Source organism: Chanodichthys erythropterus, chromosome 19 (assembly GCF_024489055.1).
Source record: "Chanodichthys erythropterus isolate Z2021 chromosome 19, ASM2448905v1, whole genome shotgun sequence".
NCBI classification, from domain to species: Eukaryota; Metazoa; Chordata; class Actinopteri; order Cypriniformes; family Xenocyprididae; genus Chanodichthys; species Chanodichthys erythropterus.
In genome coordinates this window covers 12045554-12063552 of record NC_090239.1, presented here as the reverse complement: position 1 = coordinate 12063552, position 17999 = coordinate 12045554, and the positions used below count along the sequence as shown (strand labels likewise).

Below are 17999 nucleotides of genomic sequence, written 5' to 3'. Positions count from 1 at the left end.
CAGAACAATAATTATTGTTATCTTTATAGTTTATCATTCTTGGTGTGAACAAGCCTTAACTTGTATAGATTGGTGAATTCACTAAGCAATTCTGAACACACAAAATCAAAAACTTGCATCCTATTCTTTAAATACTACAAATACAATGGAAAAAAAAAAAATAATATAAGAAATAAATAGTGTGATATTTGTATTATCATTTGACTTCCAATGATAAACTTTAATTTTATTAATCATAACTATTTCTTTTAGCATTAGACTTCAAATTCTGCTTACCCTGGAACATTTCTTTAACTGCATCCACAGAATTAGTGATTCACTTTCCTCCAATTCAATATGAACCATTTTACATGATCTGGTTCTCACAAAGAAAAACTCATAAACCGAGAGCAATAAAAACAGCATCAAAGCACATCCTGCTATAAATAAAATGCTCAAATGTGTTGCGTGGAGGTCAGCCTGTGACATCACCTTCTTGGCTGTGAGAATGATATCCCGAAATGACATGTTTAGGCACGTAACCCCATGACCCCTTAGGGGCGTCTGCCACTCCTCATTAATGCAAACCCACAGCTGCGGAGTGACTGGCACACACACGAGCACATATGTACACAGACAGACTGGCGGTCTCTGCAGAGGTGTGTGCGGACCCCTCCTCTGCCGTCTTATCCTCCCAATGGGGATCAGCAGAGCTATTTCCAGCATTGCAGCGCTTTAACAGCTCCTGGAGACTATGCCGGAAATAGCACACACAGGCTCTCTGACTGACACAGCATTCACACACGAGAGAGCGAGAGAAAGAGAGGGAGGGAGAATGTGCGGTATGACAGGGTGAGACATGGACAGGAATATAAAGTGATCACCGTAGAGAAGGGGTAGATGTTGACTGCACATGCTCACTGTAGTGGTTTAAGTGAACCTGCTTAGAGTCAACAAATGAAACTAATAGAGCAGAGCAAGGCTCATTAGCTTACAACCAAGCTGTAGAGCCACTGCATCTTCTCTTGCCAGAGTTCAGGTATTGGCAGGTCACCATATCAGAAACACTCCTGCCAGGTATCCACAGCGAAAGTAACTTTATGCAACAGTCTGAATCCTGCTTTCTAGGAATGGAACTGATTGACTAGAAATACAGGAAGAGATCCATTAGATAATGGATTCCTTGTAAGCGGACCGGCCTGCTTAACCTGAGCCCTCGTGCTGCTGACCTCTTCTGTTTAAGAACTACATCGCTAGTAAAGACTGATATAGAAAGTCTTACTGTTAATGCATTAACTAACATAATCCAACAATGAGCTGTATATTTTTCAGCATTTATTATCCTTTTTTAAGGATATTCTAAATATTTTGTTAGTTCACAGTGCATTAAATAATGTTAACATACACAACTTTGAATCTTAAAAATGTTGTAAATGATGAGATTAACATTAATAAATGCTGTAGAAGTATTGTTCATTCTTACTTCATGTTAACTAATGTAGTTAACTAATGTTAACAAATGAAACCTTACTGGAAACGTGTTACAGTCATGTTCTATATTTGACATTCTAGGAAAGATGAGGATTAATACAACTCAATATTCAATCACAAGACGACTGAACAATGTTAAAAAATATGATACAGTGATGATACTTTAAGTATGTATAATGGTAATGAATGATTACAATAGTCATTTTTTCATGATTTTTTTACATGCTACTCCAAATAGTGGGGACCATTTGGAAAATTATTTGTAAAATTATGATAATGTATCTATTTTGCATTTTACTGATTTTAATACAAAAAAATTCTGACTGGTATAGCAAATTAGCCTACTGTATTTGCATCAGTTTGAGTGAAAAGTTGAATTGATCAATCAACAGGAATTTCAGAATGTATTGCTGCTTGAACTCCACAAGTATGCGTACAATCTGATGATTATGTTCTCCAGCATGATTTGAGCATCTGACCACCTGTGCAAAGAGTTACATTGTCACTAATTTGATTATTTGTTTAGTGACCTAAAAATAGTGCACAATCTAAAATATAAATTTTATTAATTTTACATTATAAAGTTTCTTCGTTTACATTAATCAAAGTTCAAAACTTTTCTATTTATAAAATTAGATTTAAACTCTGAATCCCATATTTTCAATCACAGACTTTAGATCTTCCACTGTACTTCAAAGAATACCATACAAGTGAAATACCATGTGACAGGTGTTGGTGTGAACTAATTTTGGGCCTTTTGGTTATTTTTTATTCCATCTGTCCTTTTAAAGGGGACAAAATTTGACTTTTTTGTATGTGCGTTTAAGTGCTATGATCAGGTCCACGGTGTATCCACCAACCCAGAAAACGTAAAAAAGGACAACCCAGTAATTTTGTTTTGGCAAGCCTTTCTCTGCAAGCATGTGAAAAGAACAAGCTGCTCAGATATTGCTCCCCTTGTGACGTAGGAAGGGGATCTTGTTATAATATTACCGCCCCTTAATCTGCACGGTACATACACTCTAAAAAATGCTGGGTTAAAAACAACCCAAATTGGGTTGAAAATGGACAAACCCAGCAATTGGGTTGTTTTAACCCAGTAGTTGGGTTAAATGTTTGCCCAACCTGCTGGGTAGTTTTACTTAACTCAACTATTGTTTAAAAATTACAGTATAGCTTACTTAAAATGAACCCAAAATATCTTGAAAATTAACATTTATTAATATGTTTAATAAAAGAACATTTTAATTTCATTTTAGATTCATTTTAAGTCAGCCATATAGTCATTTTCAAACAATAGTTGGGTTAAATAAAAACTACCCAGCAGGTTGGGCAAACATTTAACCCAACAGTTGGGTTAAAACAACCCAATCACTGGGTTTGTCCATTTTCAACCCAACTTGGGCTGTTTTTAACCCAGCATTTTTTAGAGTGTACATTTATCCACTAACCATTCAGAAACGTCCAGTTGCATTCTAAAAGTTGTAACTTCTTCCTGAGTCTCTCCATCAAAGTCCGACTCCGGTTTGAACAATGTAAGGCTGAACACCATTACTGGCAATCTTCATTTTGTCTGCGTGAGATTCTCCAGCTTTGTTGTTGTTGAGCAACCGAAGCGTGAGCTGTTAAAGCTCCGCCCTCTTCTGGAAAGCAGGCTGGGAGCAGCAGCTAAACGGCATGTTTTTGCTCACACCCAAATAGGGGCAAATATGACAAGCTATAATAAATTATCTGCGGGGTATTTTGAGCTGAAACTTCACAGACACATTCTGGGGACACCAGAGACTTATATTACATCTTGTGGGGCATTTAAAGGTGCATAATAGGTCCCCTTTAAATTAAATCTTGTAATTTAAATTAAATACTTGCATAGAAAATGCATGCAAATCTAAAAAATAAAATCCAGTCTTTAGGACTTAATGTCTGCACTGTCATTTTGCAAGCGAGGAAATCTGATCTGTTAGTTCAGACAGTGTCACCAATATTCAGTGTCTCTGCATTGGTTGCTATAGTAATGATGTAAGTCTCTGCTCATATGCCCATCATGACATTTCACTGTGGCGCTGAACTCACAAGGTACATGAGAGAATGTAAAAGAGATTATTGTGTGTCTCAAACTCAATCATATATATATATATATATATATATATATATATATATATATATATATATATATATATATATATATATATATATATATATATATATATGTGTGTGTATAGGTGGAGTGAATTGCTCAGGTGAGATTAAAAAAGAAAACGTCTCGGGTTACATCTGTAACCCTGGTTCCCTGAATAAGGGAACGAGACGCTGCGTAAGCGCTTTGGGGAACGCCTCTGTGTGTTACGTCTTGAAGCACTCGTGAAATCGAACCAATAGTGTGACGGGACGTCAGAGCGGGTGACGTCACGGACCAGGAAACTATAAAGCACCCTTGAGAACAAAGAACGCCAGCTTCTGAAATAGGGATGAAGCAGACGCTCACAGGCGTGCTGGGAGTATGGCTAAGCTACGCAGCGTCTCGTTCCCTTATTCAGGGAACCAGGGTTACAGATGTAACCCGAGACGTTCCCTTTCATGGGAACATCGACGCTGCGTAAGCGCTTTGGGAACGCTATCCCAACTAGGCCATAGGACCAAATGCATGTCTGTTATCTCTTCAGGACGACAGTACTGAGGACCCTGGAGTGGAGCCCAAATCAAGGTTATAGAACCTAATAAAGGTATGCTGAGACGACCACCCAGCAGCCTCACATATGTCATTGAGGGGAACCCCTGACATCAAAGCCTTTGAGGCAGCCATACCCCTGGTGGAATGTGCCCGGACAGCCAATGGAGAAGGCTGCCCGGAAGACTCATAGGCAAGCGAGATGGCCTCGACCACCCACTTACTCATTCTCTGCTTGGACGCCGGACCTCCTTTGTTAGGAGATCCGTAACATACAAATAATTGTTCAGATTTTCGCCACAGGGCAGCTCTGTGGACGTAAGCATCTAAAGCCCTCACTGGGCAGAGCAGATTTAGTTTTTCCTGATCCGCATTTGCAAAAGGTGGAGGACAAAAGGCCTGCAGCACAATCAGCCCCGGGACACTTGTAGGGACCTTGGGAATATACCCAGGTCTCGGATGCAGAAAAGCTTTGACCATTCCAGGTGCAAAGTCTAGACATGAAGGAGCAACGGATAGTGCTTGTAAATCTCCAATTCTTTTGAGAGATGTTATGGCCAGAAGAAATATGGTTTTCAAAGTGAGAAACTTCTCAGACACTTCTTCCAAAGGTTCAAAGGGAGCCGCAGCTAACCCTTCCAACACAATGGCTAGGTCCCAGGACGGAGTTTTTGTGCGTACCACAGGCCTCAGCCTCTGAGTACCACGGAGAAAACGTATGACCAAAGGGTTTCTACCCACAGAAACGCCTTCTATTTTAGCGTGATAAGCAGAAATCGCTGCAATATATACCTTCAATGTAGAAGGGGTTAAACCGTCCGAGAATTTTTCTTGGAGAAATTGCAGTACATGACTGATGGAGGAGTGGAACGGATCCACCTGTAGTCGGCTACACCAAGTAGCAAACAGCTTCCACTTATACGCATAAAGTTTTCTCGTGGATGGAGCTCTGGAGTGGAGAATGGTCTCTACAACCTCGGTTGAGAGACCGGATTCTATGAGCTCGGCCCCCTCAGGGGCCAGGCCCACAGTTTCCATATCTCCGGGCGGGGGTGAACTATTGAGCCACCCGCTTGAGACAGAAGGTCCTGCCTGATTGGAATCTCCATGGGGGAGCCTTCTAAGAGGGATACTAGATCCGTGAACCATATCCGGGTCGGCCAGAACGGGGCTACCAATATTAGACGGACCCCGTCCCGTCGAACCCTCTCCAGAACTCCGGGGAGCAGAGCGATCGGGGGAAATGCGTACAGACGCAGCCTCGGCCACGTCTGTACCATAGCATCCAGCCCCAGAGGGTCAAAGAATACCACAACGGGCAATGAGACGTCTCTTTCGAGGCAAACAAGTCGACTTCTGCGCGACCGAAATTCTTCCATATCAGCTCCACCACCTCGGGGTGGAGCCTCCATTCCCCGGGCCTCGGCCCCTGCCTCGACAGGATGTCTGCCCCCACATTTTGATGTCCCGGGATATAAGCTGCTCTCAGAGAGAGAAATTTCCCCTGGGACCATAGGAGGATCTGATGTGATAATTTGCACAGCTGGCGAGACCTCAGACCCCCCTGATGGTTGATATAGGAGACCACCGACATGTTGTCTGTACGAACTAACACGTGATGGCCCCTTAGGTCTGGGAGGAAGTATTTGAGTGCTCGAAATACCGCCATCATCTCCAGCTGATTTATGTGCCAGGAACGATGATGGTCCCCCCAAAGACCCTGAGCTGAGCGACCACTCATGATCGCCCCCCAGCCTGTGAGAGACGCATCCGTCGTTAGCATTTTGCGACGACAAGGAGCCCCCAACACAGGACCTTGGGACAGAAACCAGGGTTTCTTCCACACTGCCAAGGCACGAAGGCATCGCCGCGTGACCTTGATTGTGCGAAAAGGATTTCCCCTCGGAGAAAACCCCCTGGTTCTGAGCCACCACTGTAACGGTCTCATGTGCAGCAGACCAAAAGGTATCACGTTGGAAGCGGCTGCCATCAGACCTAACAGTTTCTGAAACTGTTTTACAGTGAGTGACTGGCCTAATTTCACCCCTTTCATGGTTGAGAGAATAGAATTCACCCGGGCAGGAGACAGATGTGCCTGCATCGTCGTGGAATTCCAAACTACCCCTAGATAGCTGGTAGTTTGAGCTGGAAGAAGCACACTCTTCTTGGTATTGAGTCTCAACCCTAACCTTCTCATGTGTGACAGAACTACATCTCGATGTTGAACTGCCTGTTGCTCTGATTGAGCCAGAATCAACCAGTCGTCGATATAATTCAGCACGCGGATGCCCTGGAGTCTCAGCGGAGCCAGAGCCGCATCCACGCACTTTGTGAAGGTGCGGGGTGAAAGAGATAGGCCGAACGGAAGAACCTTGTATTGGTAAGCTTCGCCCCCGAAAGCGAACCTGAGGAACTTCCAGTGTGAAGGATGGATTGACACATGAAAGTACGCGTCTTTCAGATCTATTGTCACGAACCAGTCCTCGGACCTGATCTGTGTGGTGATCTGTCTGAGTGTAAGCATCTTGAACTTGAGCTTTTGTACTGAGCGATTTAACATGCGTAAATCTAGAATAGGACGCAACCCTCCATCCTTCTTCGGAACTATGAAGTAGCGGCTGTAAAACCCTGACTGTTTGCCGGGAGGAGGAACCCTCTCGATAGCTCCTTTTTGCAAAAGTGTCATAACTTCTTGTTCCATGACCAGAGACTGCTGGGGGCCCACCACTGTAGGGAGGACCCCGTTGAACTGGGGCGGGCGAGACCCGAATTGTATTTTGTAACCCTTTTCTATCATCTGCAGTACCCACTGAGAAATATTGGGAAGACGTTTCCATTCTTCCAAAAATTCTACTAAGGGAACCAACCTCTCGAGGCTGGTCTCTGGTGTTTTTTGAGCCCTGGAGCGGCGCACCGGCAGGAAGAAGTCGAATCAAGCGCTGACCGGCCCTCCTCAGAGGGTCGTGGGGGCCGCTGCGCCCCGTAACGCACGAGACGGCGGGGTTGGCAGAACGGCCCCCTGAGGGCGCCGAAGAGGGGTTAGTATTATAGATTTTAATTTTACAAGACCCTCTTCGGAGGGGGCTGCCCTCAGAAGTCCTGAACCCCTGACGTCAGGACTTCTTCGAAGCCTTCCTCGCGATAATGACAGTCCGCAGATCTGTCTTACCCTTGGAAGGCTTCGCTTGCGTTGCCCTCCCCGGTCCCCAAGATCTTTGCGGGGGAGCACGGGTGGCAACACTTTGTTTCTGTTGCGCTCTATGCGCAGTCGAGGAGCTTGTAGACGGCCGAGGCTGCTCCCGCTCAGCAACCTCGGCAGAGCGGCGAGGGAGAAACTTTTGGAAGGCCGCCGACTGTCTTTTTGCCTCCTGGAACCTCTCAACGACAGATGTAACCGAGTCGCCGAAGAGGCCCAGGGGAGACACAGGTGCATCTAGAAGCACAGACTTATCTCGCTCTTTTATATCTGATAAGTTGAGCCATAAATGTCTCTCCGTGGCCACCAGGGCTGCCATAGAGCGGCCTATTGATTTTGCCGTCTCCTTGGTGGCCCGGAGAGATAAGTCGGTAGCCTTCCTGAGCTCTTGGATAGCGTCAAAAGTCGCCTCGCCACTCTCGTCTATCTCCCCCAGCAGGTCGGCTTGATATGCCTGGAGGATGGCCATAGTGTGGAGACATGCGGCCGCCTGACCTGCTGAGGCATAAGCCCTGCCCACCAGCGCTGATGTTGTACGCAGGGGTCTGGTGGGCAAAGTCGGGGATTTTAGGGACGATGCTGTCTCAGGCGAGAGATAGCTCGCGAGCGTCTCCTCAACCTGAGGCATCGCCCCATAACCGTGCTGTTTACCTCCTACTATATTACTATATAGAGTGGTTTGTGGGTTGTAAACACGAAATTGTGCTGGCTTGTGCCACGATCTCGACACCTCGGTGTGGAGATCGTGGAAAAACGGCAATCCCCGGGGCTGAGGCTGTGATCGGGCGGGGAGAAAGCGCTCATCCAATTTGCTTTTTGTTCGCGCTTCTGATCTTTCTTCTGGCCATTCTATTTTTAACTTTGCCACCGCCCGAGTCACAACATCTAAAAGCTCCTCATGAGCTGGAGATGAGGATGGCGGGTCCTCCTCTCCAGCCCCGACGCTCGCTACATCCATCTCCTCGGAGCTGGATAAGTGAAGCGCCGGTGCAGGTGCCTCTACCCTGGGGGAAGAAACCGCAGCGCGTGCTTCCGCAGCCAGGGGAGAGACACTGGGTCTGGCGGGTGAAGGCTGAGATAGGGCAGGACCCGTCTCTAGCCCCTCCGCCAGATCCATCTGTGAACCCCAGGACTGAAGCCGCCGCTGTGCCTCGGCAGCAGCGGGACCCGAACCCTGGGGAACACTCGCCGCGGCGCCCTCTTTATTCTTGTCAAAGAACGCGCGGCGTGAGCGGAGTGTACGGAGCGTCAGTTTTTCACAATGTACACAGACAGCTCCCTCGAGAGCTGCCTGTGCATGCTCCACTCCCAAACAAGCAACGCACATCTCGTGTGTATCCCCGCCCGTGATGAAGCGAGGGCAGGGATGAACGCACTTAACAAACTGTTGCTTGCTTGAACTCGCCATTTGTGTCTCACAATATATATATGTATATATTATATGTGCTTGGTGAACTAAAATACTCTTGTCCTCGGACGAAGAGATATTTTGTTTGCTGTGTAGATATAAAGGGACAGACAACACCAAATAAGACACACGATAACACAGAGCGCTGCTGAAGACTTCAGAAGCTGGCGTTCTTTGTTCTCAAGGGTGCTTTATAGTTTCCTGGTCCGTGACGTCACCCGCTCTGACGTCCCGTCACACTATTGGTTCGATTTCACGAGTGCTTCAAGACGTAACACACAGAGGCGTTCCCCAAAGCGCTTACGCAGCGTCGATGTTCCCATGAAAGGGAACCTGGAAAGACCTCAGCTTCAGAGGGAACAGGAGCTTATGGATTGCATTGACAATTAATGTCAAGACCCCTCATACAACATTTTTACAGCCAGACACAGACACCTGATATTATGGTTGCCATGGCAATGACATTCAAATGGCTGAAGACAGTTATCTATCAACAGGTCCTCAGTGTTTCACATATTGAAATGCTGCACATTAATCAAGAAATGCAGAAACTGACCGTTTTTCTGTGGTACATCGAGAGCTGTCTTACACGTGAACAAAGGCATATTGAGTGATTGAGCTCTCTCTCTGTGGTTTCCAGGAGGAAATGAGTTGTCTGCTCTTTGAGACTGGCAACATGCCACCACATAAACCTTACATTCTGTTATACGACCTGAGGGTCAATCCATATAGAGTGCAAAGAATGAAAATAAGCTTTTAGACAGAGAGCCAAACACAACCGGACTAAATAAAGAAGGTCAGAACTTCAAGCACAACCACAATAGAACTAAAGAAAAATGTGTGATGACAAGCTGAATCTACTTCCTGCCAACACCCAACACCGTCTGCCTATATTGTTTTAAGAAGGACTCACCAAGAAGTTCAGTCACAGATTTTCCATCATTCTTGCCAAATGATGTCAGTAAAGCAGGTATAAACAAAGAAGACCAGAGAAAACTGGACAAAGATTGAGTGGCACATTTAATCAAATTACTGTGGTAGGCGTGATACAGCTTTGGACTAACTTTGGTTTCATTCATCAGGTAATTAAGTTCTGACTTCCTCTTTACTCAACTCTACAGCCATCTGCTTTATCAGAGCAAGCTTTGTTCGTCTATCCTTTGGTCACATTTTTTAACTAGGATGAAGCTATGACCAAATGTAATTAAATTGCTTTCCTCAATAACGCTCAGGCTAAAAAGGAATTTGGTGCTACTATACTTATCTGTCATTCTTGACTTGAGAAATGAGCCAACAAAACTTTCCTCATTGTTTGCAAACATGCTTTAACAGCCACTGAGTGGTAAATAAATCTTACCTTTGCACGTGAAACATTTTATATGGAAGTGCTTGGATTGCACCCGGAGAACCTCTCCCTTGCATGGCTCCCCACACTTATAGCACTGGATAACCAGTTTTCCTGGTGGATGGTGTGGTTCCTGAGGATGGGCCACTGTCAAGGAATGTAGAGACATGGGTTAGCAAAGACCTTCCTTTTAGATGAAGCAGCCTATGATTATTTCATACAATGAGCTTCGAACCCAAATAAATAAAATCGCAAGTGAATAAACAACTGGTGTAGCTAAATAAAAGACAGCAGGGACACCACTACGAGAGGAGAACGGACTAATCCAGGACCTCCGCACCTCAGTGATCAGGATTGGAACAGTTGAAGAGTTCATAAGAGTATTATAATTAAACAATTATTTAAATTGCAACAGTTCAAACTATTTGTAATGTCTAACTACATTTGACAAAGCAAATGGCACTGTTATAAAACCTTAATTGTTTTGATAATTGGCTGCACTGTTCCTATATTTAAGCCCTGCTACAATATCCATGGTTGACTTTCATTAAAAAGCAATACATATGCATGTAGATGCACAAACTAATAAACATGAGGCTGAACCTCAACTAGGCTGCATTACATAATGCTTGCAACTGGCTAGAAATTGTTTCAACGGGCCATTGTCCGCATTTCGGGTGCTATCACACAGTGTGTGGGAGTGAGAGGAGTGTTAGTAGGTGTTTGGAGGTTTTTTTGGAGTGATCTGTAGGACAAGCTGGCTGCCACGCAGTGGTTACCACAGTCACACGGAGAGGTGCTCACACTCTCTCACGCGAGTCATGCTGTTTACATTTCTGCTCATCACAAGTGTCATTTAGAGTCGGTACACTTGCATAATGAAGGTCATGAGTCATTTGTGCTTTGCTGTTTACTAACTATTGACATGTTACCCTGTGGACACAAGCGCATAAAGAACAATTCACGCAAAATCATTATAATTTTAAATTTTTGGGTGCACTATTCCTTTAACACTACTATAAAACAGACATTAAAACTCAAGTACACTATTTAATTGTTTATAATCTTGATAATGACATGCCCTGAAGGAGAGCAGATGGTCCACAGACAGAAATAATGAGTGAGCTGTGTGCTAAGGCTCACAATACTTCAGTATCTCTGTGTACATGTGCTGCGTTTCACTTAAGGCCCATATTTGTTCAAGGTCATCAAGCCAAGATGTTGTCCACTCAAAGCTGCTGTTCTAAACCTGGCAGCACTCAGAAGCTGAAGTTAATTTGAACTAAATGATCTCTGAGCCTTTCAGAGTGGCTTCTCATTAGCAGGACCGCAAATCTTTCCTCTTACTCACACTATCCTTCCTCCTTCTGACATTTACTACTACTCTTAAAATCACATGAGCCCGTACTCTCTCATCTCTCTCAAGAATGACACCTCTCCACTTTATATCTCTCTTTCCCTATTGGAGAGTTAACGCATACCTCTCTAATCTAATCGCTGGCCACTTGAAAGGCTTGTGCAAGATTAACAGGAAAGAATCTGCCTCCTACGGTCACTCACCATTCCTTATCAGGCCATGTGTTTACATAATATTGCCATCAAAAAGTATCTCCACAAGCTTAACCTTTTTGGGGGCTTTCTATGAGACGTGTTGCCTGTTCAAATATGTCTCCTAATCGAATATCGCATCAAATTTATTTTCTTTCTGACCTAATTACTCCTGATTTCAATAACTAATATTATTTCAAACACACAGTACATACACACTAAAAAATAATCAAATGTTTGTAATATTGTATGTATTATATATTATGAATTTTAAAATTATGTTTCTAAAAATTGTTTTTTGTTTTGTTTTGTTTTTTGGATTTCATCAAAAATATCTTAATTTTTGTTCCGAAGATGAACAAAGGTCTTACAGGTGTAGAATGACTTGAGGTTGAGTAATTAATGACATTATTTTCATTTTTGGGTGAACTAACCCAAATGTCTGTGATTGCTGATGTTGTATTATCCTAACACTTCTCTTCACGTGTTTTTTGACCTCCATGAGCCATCATTTGTGCACCAATCTTATGCACCAAAAAGCATGCTTTCATTTAATTTCAATATGTGTCATATATGATGAAAAAATTAAATGATAAAATTAATAAATAGGGCCAATTCGATTACAGAGCACTGTTGAATTTGCACAAATAACAGTGTAATTTGCTCTGGACTTTTGTAGAGGTTGTCTGAAAAAACCACAGACATGGCAGATTAGGATGATATTGTGCGCTCATTTGAAAATGACCTATGATATTCTATGACATGAAATTAATCTAAATTTAAACGATCTCATGGATGTGGCTGTTTTGGTTTGTGATCATTTGGGCACCAGCTGCTGCAGTAAATGTGGTGTATTCAAATGACTTTGACATAGTTATTAAAATTATTATTTTTTTTAAATGTATTTTTATATAGACATCATAAGAACTACACGTTGGTAAATAGAATTATTTAATTCTTGCAAACCTCATGGTTCCCAGCTCATTTTAAATTGGAGATAACAGAAAAAAGAATGAGCGAGTCAATCACAAGCGAACCTCTGTGAAAAAGAAGCATTCCTGAACATTTGATCATGAATGGGACATCAAGGTTTGCACTGTGTACATTGTTGTGTAAAAAACACTGCTGCACACTCTAAAGCCACAGTCACACTAGATTTGAACATACAAAATTGCAACGGCCGTGATATGATGTCACACTCTGCTGAGTCTTTTTAAAAACATAAATTCAACATATAGATATAACAAATAATAATAAATCGAAAATGCAAAACTATACAATCTTTTCCACTTTACTGCAAAAGGTTTGCTTACTGTTAAAGGGGCGGTTGATTATGATTTCACTTGTTTAACTTTAGTTAGTGTGTAATGTTGCTGTTTGAGCATAAACAACATCTGCAAAGTTACGCCGCTCAAAGTTCAATGCAAAGGGAGATATTTTCTTTTACACAAATAGCTTTTTAATGACTACAACAAATAGCTGGTAGGGACTACAACGAGCTTCTTTCCGGGTTGGTGACATCACAAACCCCAATTTTACATAATTTTTTTTTTACAAAATGTACAGTTGTAGTATAGTGTTGTTGCCATGGTGTCATTTTACACCGGACTGCTTTACAAATGAGGGTCAAGTCAACGCTGGATTTGCAAAAAAGATTTACCTGAAGGCACTTGCTAGTTGATGGACTTAATCAAATCCACAGCAACAACATATTTTTCCACTAACCATTCAGAAATGTCCAGTTGCACTCTGTAAGTTGTAAGAATGAAACAAGGTTATCTCTCAGTGTCCGACTCCGGTTTGAACAATGTAACGGTTGAACACCGTTACTGACAATCGTCATTCTCCAGCTTTGTTGTAGTTGAGCAACCGAAGCGCAAGCTGTTAAAGGTGCCCTAGAATAAAAAATTGAATTTATGCTGGAATAGTTAAATAACAAGAGTTACGTAACAGTCGGGGTGTACGCCCCCAATATTTGCATATGCCAGCCCATGATCGAGGCATTAAACAAGGGCAGCCAGTATTAACGTCTGGATGTGCACAGCTGAATCATCAGACTAGGTAAGCAAGCAAGGACAACAGCGAAAAAATGGCAGATGGAGCAATAATAACTGACATGATTCATGATAACATGATATTTTGAGTGATATTTGTAAATTGTCTTTCTAAATGTTTCATCAGCATGTTGCTAATGTACTGTTAAATGTGGTTAAAGTTACCATCGTTTATTACTGTATTCACGGAGACAAGAGCCATCCCTATTTTAATTTTTAAACACTTGCAGACTGTATAATTCATAAACACAACTTCATTCTTTATAAATCTTTCCAACAGTGTGTAATGTTAGCTTTAGCCATGGAGCAAAACCTCAAACTCATTCAGAATCAAATGTAAACATCCAAATAAATACTATACTCACATAATCGATGCATACATGCAGTATGCATGACGAACACTTTGTAAAGATCCATTTTGAGGGTTATATTAGCTGTGTAAACTTTGTTTATGCACTGTTTAAGGCAAGTGCGAGCTCCGGGGGCGGAGAGCACGAGCATTTAAAGGGGCTGCAGCATGAAACGGCGCATTTCTAATTATGCCCCAAAATAGGCAGTTAAAAAAATTTATTTAAAAAAATCTATGGGGTATTTTGAGCTGAAACTTCAAAGACACATTCAGGGGACACTTTAGACTTATATTACTATTACTATTATTATATTATTATATTACATCTTGTCAAAAAACGTTCGATGGCACCTTTAAAGCTTTGAAAATGGGACGGGAGCAGCAGCTCATTTGCATTTAAAGGGACACACACAAAAACATCTTGTTTTTGCTCACACCCAAATGGGGCAAATTTGACAAGCTATAATAAATGATCTGTGGGGTATTTTGAGCAGAAACTTCACAGACACATTTTGGGGACACCAGAGACTTATATTACATCTTGCATAATATGTCCCCTTTAATTCAGGTAAGAAGTCATGACGTGACATATCAAACTTCTATTGGTCACGTCTTCACGGTATACGAATTTGCAGGTCAGAGTTCACCAAACTTGAATGCAAGTCAGTTGAATGAAAAGTGTAGTGTGACGGCCCCTTTAAGCCACAGTCACACCAGACAAAAGTACACAAAATTTCTATGGACACGTGTCACAAACTGCAGCATCTTTTTAAAAAAACATATAATACATCCAAAATGTAAAAATATGCAATCTAAACCACTTTACTGCAACACTGCAATCCTGCTGATTTAAAGTTTGCATTCTTTTAATTTGACTGAGGTCAAGCCTTGACATATCAATCTTGTATTGGTCATTCATCTTCACTTGATACGAGTTTGTAGGTTCACCGAACTTGAACTTCTGAATGGAATTCAATGGAAGTGTGTAGTGTGATCGCCACTAATGGGATAATAATCTGACGATTTGGAGTTTGAATGCACACAAAACATTCCTGCCCACCTAGATGTTATTTCTGTCCCATTTATGGTCATTATAATCACAGTATGGAGCCCTGATATGTGGAATGGATGGAATCCATTATTTCTCTGCTGAAGTTGCCATGCATGACAAAAATTTCCCCTTTGTCTGGACGAGTTGGTGAGCAAGCCACTAATCAGTAACGACAAGATTCTGGCAGGGTTTTGTGCTCAAGAATGTTCCTACCGGCCCTTGAAACTGAAGGACAGGATTTTGTCTTAAACTAGCCCCCTCAGCCCGAGACAGCTGTTGCTATAGCAACCAGCTCTACCAGCTCAACAGTATAACACCGGGAGCTTGTACGGTGGAACCCCAGAGTGAAGCTGCAATGTCAACAGACAACAGCAAGCCAACAATGAACTGTTTCATGTTTCAGTCATGCAGATGGGCTAAAATAGGAGAGTTTCCTGACATATGCTGTAACTAATACAACAGCTCACACTGTACTGTAGCTATATTAAGCAGACACACAAAAGGCACATTTGGACTCTGCTACAGTATGTGTTCTCTGCATTCAGCCAAAGGCAGAGTCTGCTACCTCTACTCTGTCACGCTTTACGCAGATGTGAGGGAATGTGGGCAGGTGGTGAAGAACAGCATAGCTAAACACTGAGGCTTCCTGAAACACAAACACTATGAGCCTCACTCTGAAACATGTGCAAGATTTATTTATATGTAAATTGTCCACAAAACCATTATAATATTGCATAAACTGTTGCATGCAATATATAAAAAGCTTTAAAAATAGTACACAGAAATGTGATTACCTTGTTTTTTATGAATCAGATACAAAACCTTATATACCCTCATGGCATGCAATAAGCGTACTTAGACATCACAGCATTATAATGTACACACTATATATAGAATTGTTGGTTTAACTTAAAAAAGTAAGTTGCCTTAAAATTTTGAGTTCATTGAAATTAAAAATTTGAGTTAATACAACAAAGGTGAATAGTTTAATCAACAGAAACTCAAAATATCATGTTATCTGAACCACATTAATTATTTTAGTTGATTTGACAAAAGATATTCATTCATGATATTCATTTTTAAGTTTGTTAAAGATTACCTTGAACTGTTACTGCATTATTAGTGTTTTAAAATATTAACTTGACCACAAATATAAACCAAATATTTAATGAAATATTTTTTTAAATTGAAATTTCAGACTTCAGTGTCACATGATCCTTCAGAAATCATTCTAATTTGATTGGTGCTCAAGAAATATCTCTTATAATTATGTTGGATACAGTTCAACAGTGCTGATTAATATTTTTGTGAAAAATATGATGCTTTTATTTTTCAGGATTATTATGAATAGAAAGTCCTAAAGAACAGCATTAATAACAATGTAAGTCTTTACTGTCACTTTTGATCAAGTTAATGTGTCATTGCTGAATAAATGTATTATTATTATTATAATTATATTTATTAAATCGTACTAACCCCAAACTTATACAAACTTATACTTTGGTAACAGTATAAACTGCTTCGAATTATGTAACACTTGAATTTCTCAAAACAGTAAAACTAATATTATCAAAAACAGACAGTACTGATTCTTAATTCTGACTGGCATGTGATTGAATGAACCACATTCAAAGTCGTTGTGCAATCGCCGAAATCACCTGTGACATAAAATCATCATTTTATGTTAATACAGTTATGACATGGCAGCAATCAAAACCTGACATATTCTGTCATTCCACCCAGCTCTAGTGCTGCGCATAAACTAATGAAATCTCTGACCCACAGTGATTTAATGTTCGCTATCTGTCCATTAATGCACACAGATACACATGAACACATTTACAAAGCATATGATGGTGCTAAGTAGAGTTTAACATTGAATTATTAAAGGCTGTGTAACTGGAGAGGGTTATTCAATCCTGAGGCAAAAGTGTCTTTTCAGTTGAACTGGCGTTCTGACTCAGAATGAGTGTGTGTGTTTGTGTGAAAAGTGTGAGTCAATGTTTTACTCCTCACCACTGCCTCCAGCAGCCATTTTCAAACTACACAAACTGATACATTCCTCCTCAAGTCAGAATATAAAGGTCTAAACCTCTTTTCGTCAGAGAGATTGTTTCACCTCTACTTAGTACTTTGAGTTTAACCTTACGACAACCCGTGTACTAATCACAGCATTAGCTCACCTCTTAACTCAATACTTGACCCCTGATGACCTTCTGTGCTTTGGCCAAGTACAAACGACTGGTCAATCCGCATTTGTCCGGATTGGACACTAAAGAGAGCTTGTTTTAGACAGAAGTGGATTAATTGCTATTGGCCACAGGTAATGCATTCAAGGTGAAATACTCATTCCGTACAATCATTTTGTATTGGATTGATATTATATTTGTATTGTGATGAGCATCTGGCTCCCCTCCAGTCATCATCATGCCGGCCCTCACATTGCTGGCCCGCATCCAGGGTCTGTGGCCAAGAGGAGGAGCGAGAAAGCGGAACTGTGTTGCCAGCACCTGATGAATATTGTCTCCAATGAGTACTGCTATAAATTCAGTTTACAATATATAGACATAGAACAGATTTCCAAATGTATGTGCACCACATTCTCCAGGACCGAGAAATACACAATATAGTCAGTTTTTTATGGAAGTGCATAAAACAAAATACACTACTGTTCAAACGTTTGGCTTGGTAAGATGGTTTTTAATGGTTTTTAAAGTCTTACTGACCCCAAACTTTTGAAAGGTAGTGTATGCCAAGTGTTTCTTGCTATTCAAGAAAAAAAGCATATTGCAACAACAACGTAAAACATATATAGAAATATGTTATTTTGATGTCACATTCACCTTCTGCTAGTATTGTTACAGTTATTCTTTGAACCATTTTGTCTACTGAAAAGATACAAAACTACAT

The 17999-nt window shown here is 41.5% G+C and overlaps 1 protein-coding gene across 28 annotated transcripts in view; it reads right to left on the bottom strand.

The window, feature by feature from the left end:
* The window catches only part of ablim1b (actin binding LIM protein 1b), a 104370-nt gene that overhangs the window by 53169 nt on the left and 33202 nt on the right, over window positions 1-17999 (bottom strand). For all 28 annotated transcript variants that reach the window (XR_010892713.1, XR_010892715.1, XR_010892695.1 and 25 more), the window contains exon 2: window positions 10100-10234. Coding sequence is in view for 2 of the 28 variants with exons in the window: in XM_067369628.1 (XP_067225729.1) it covers window positions 10100-10234 (135 nt within the window). In the remaining 26 variants the exon portion in view is untranslated. The remainder of the gene's footprint in view (window positions 1-10099; window positions 10235-17999) is intronic.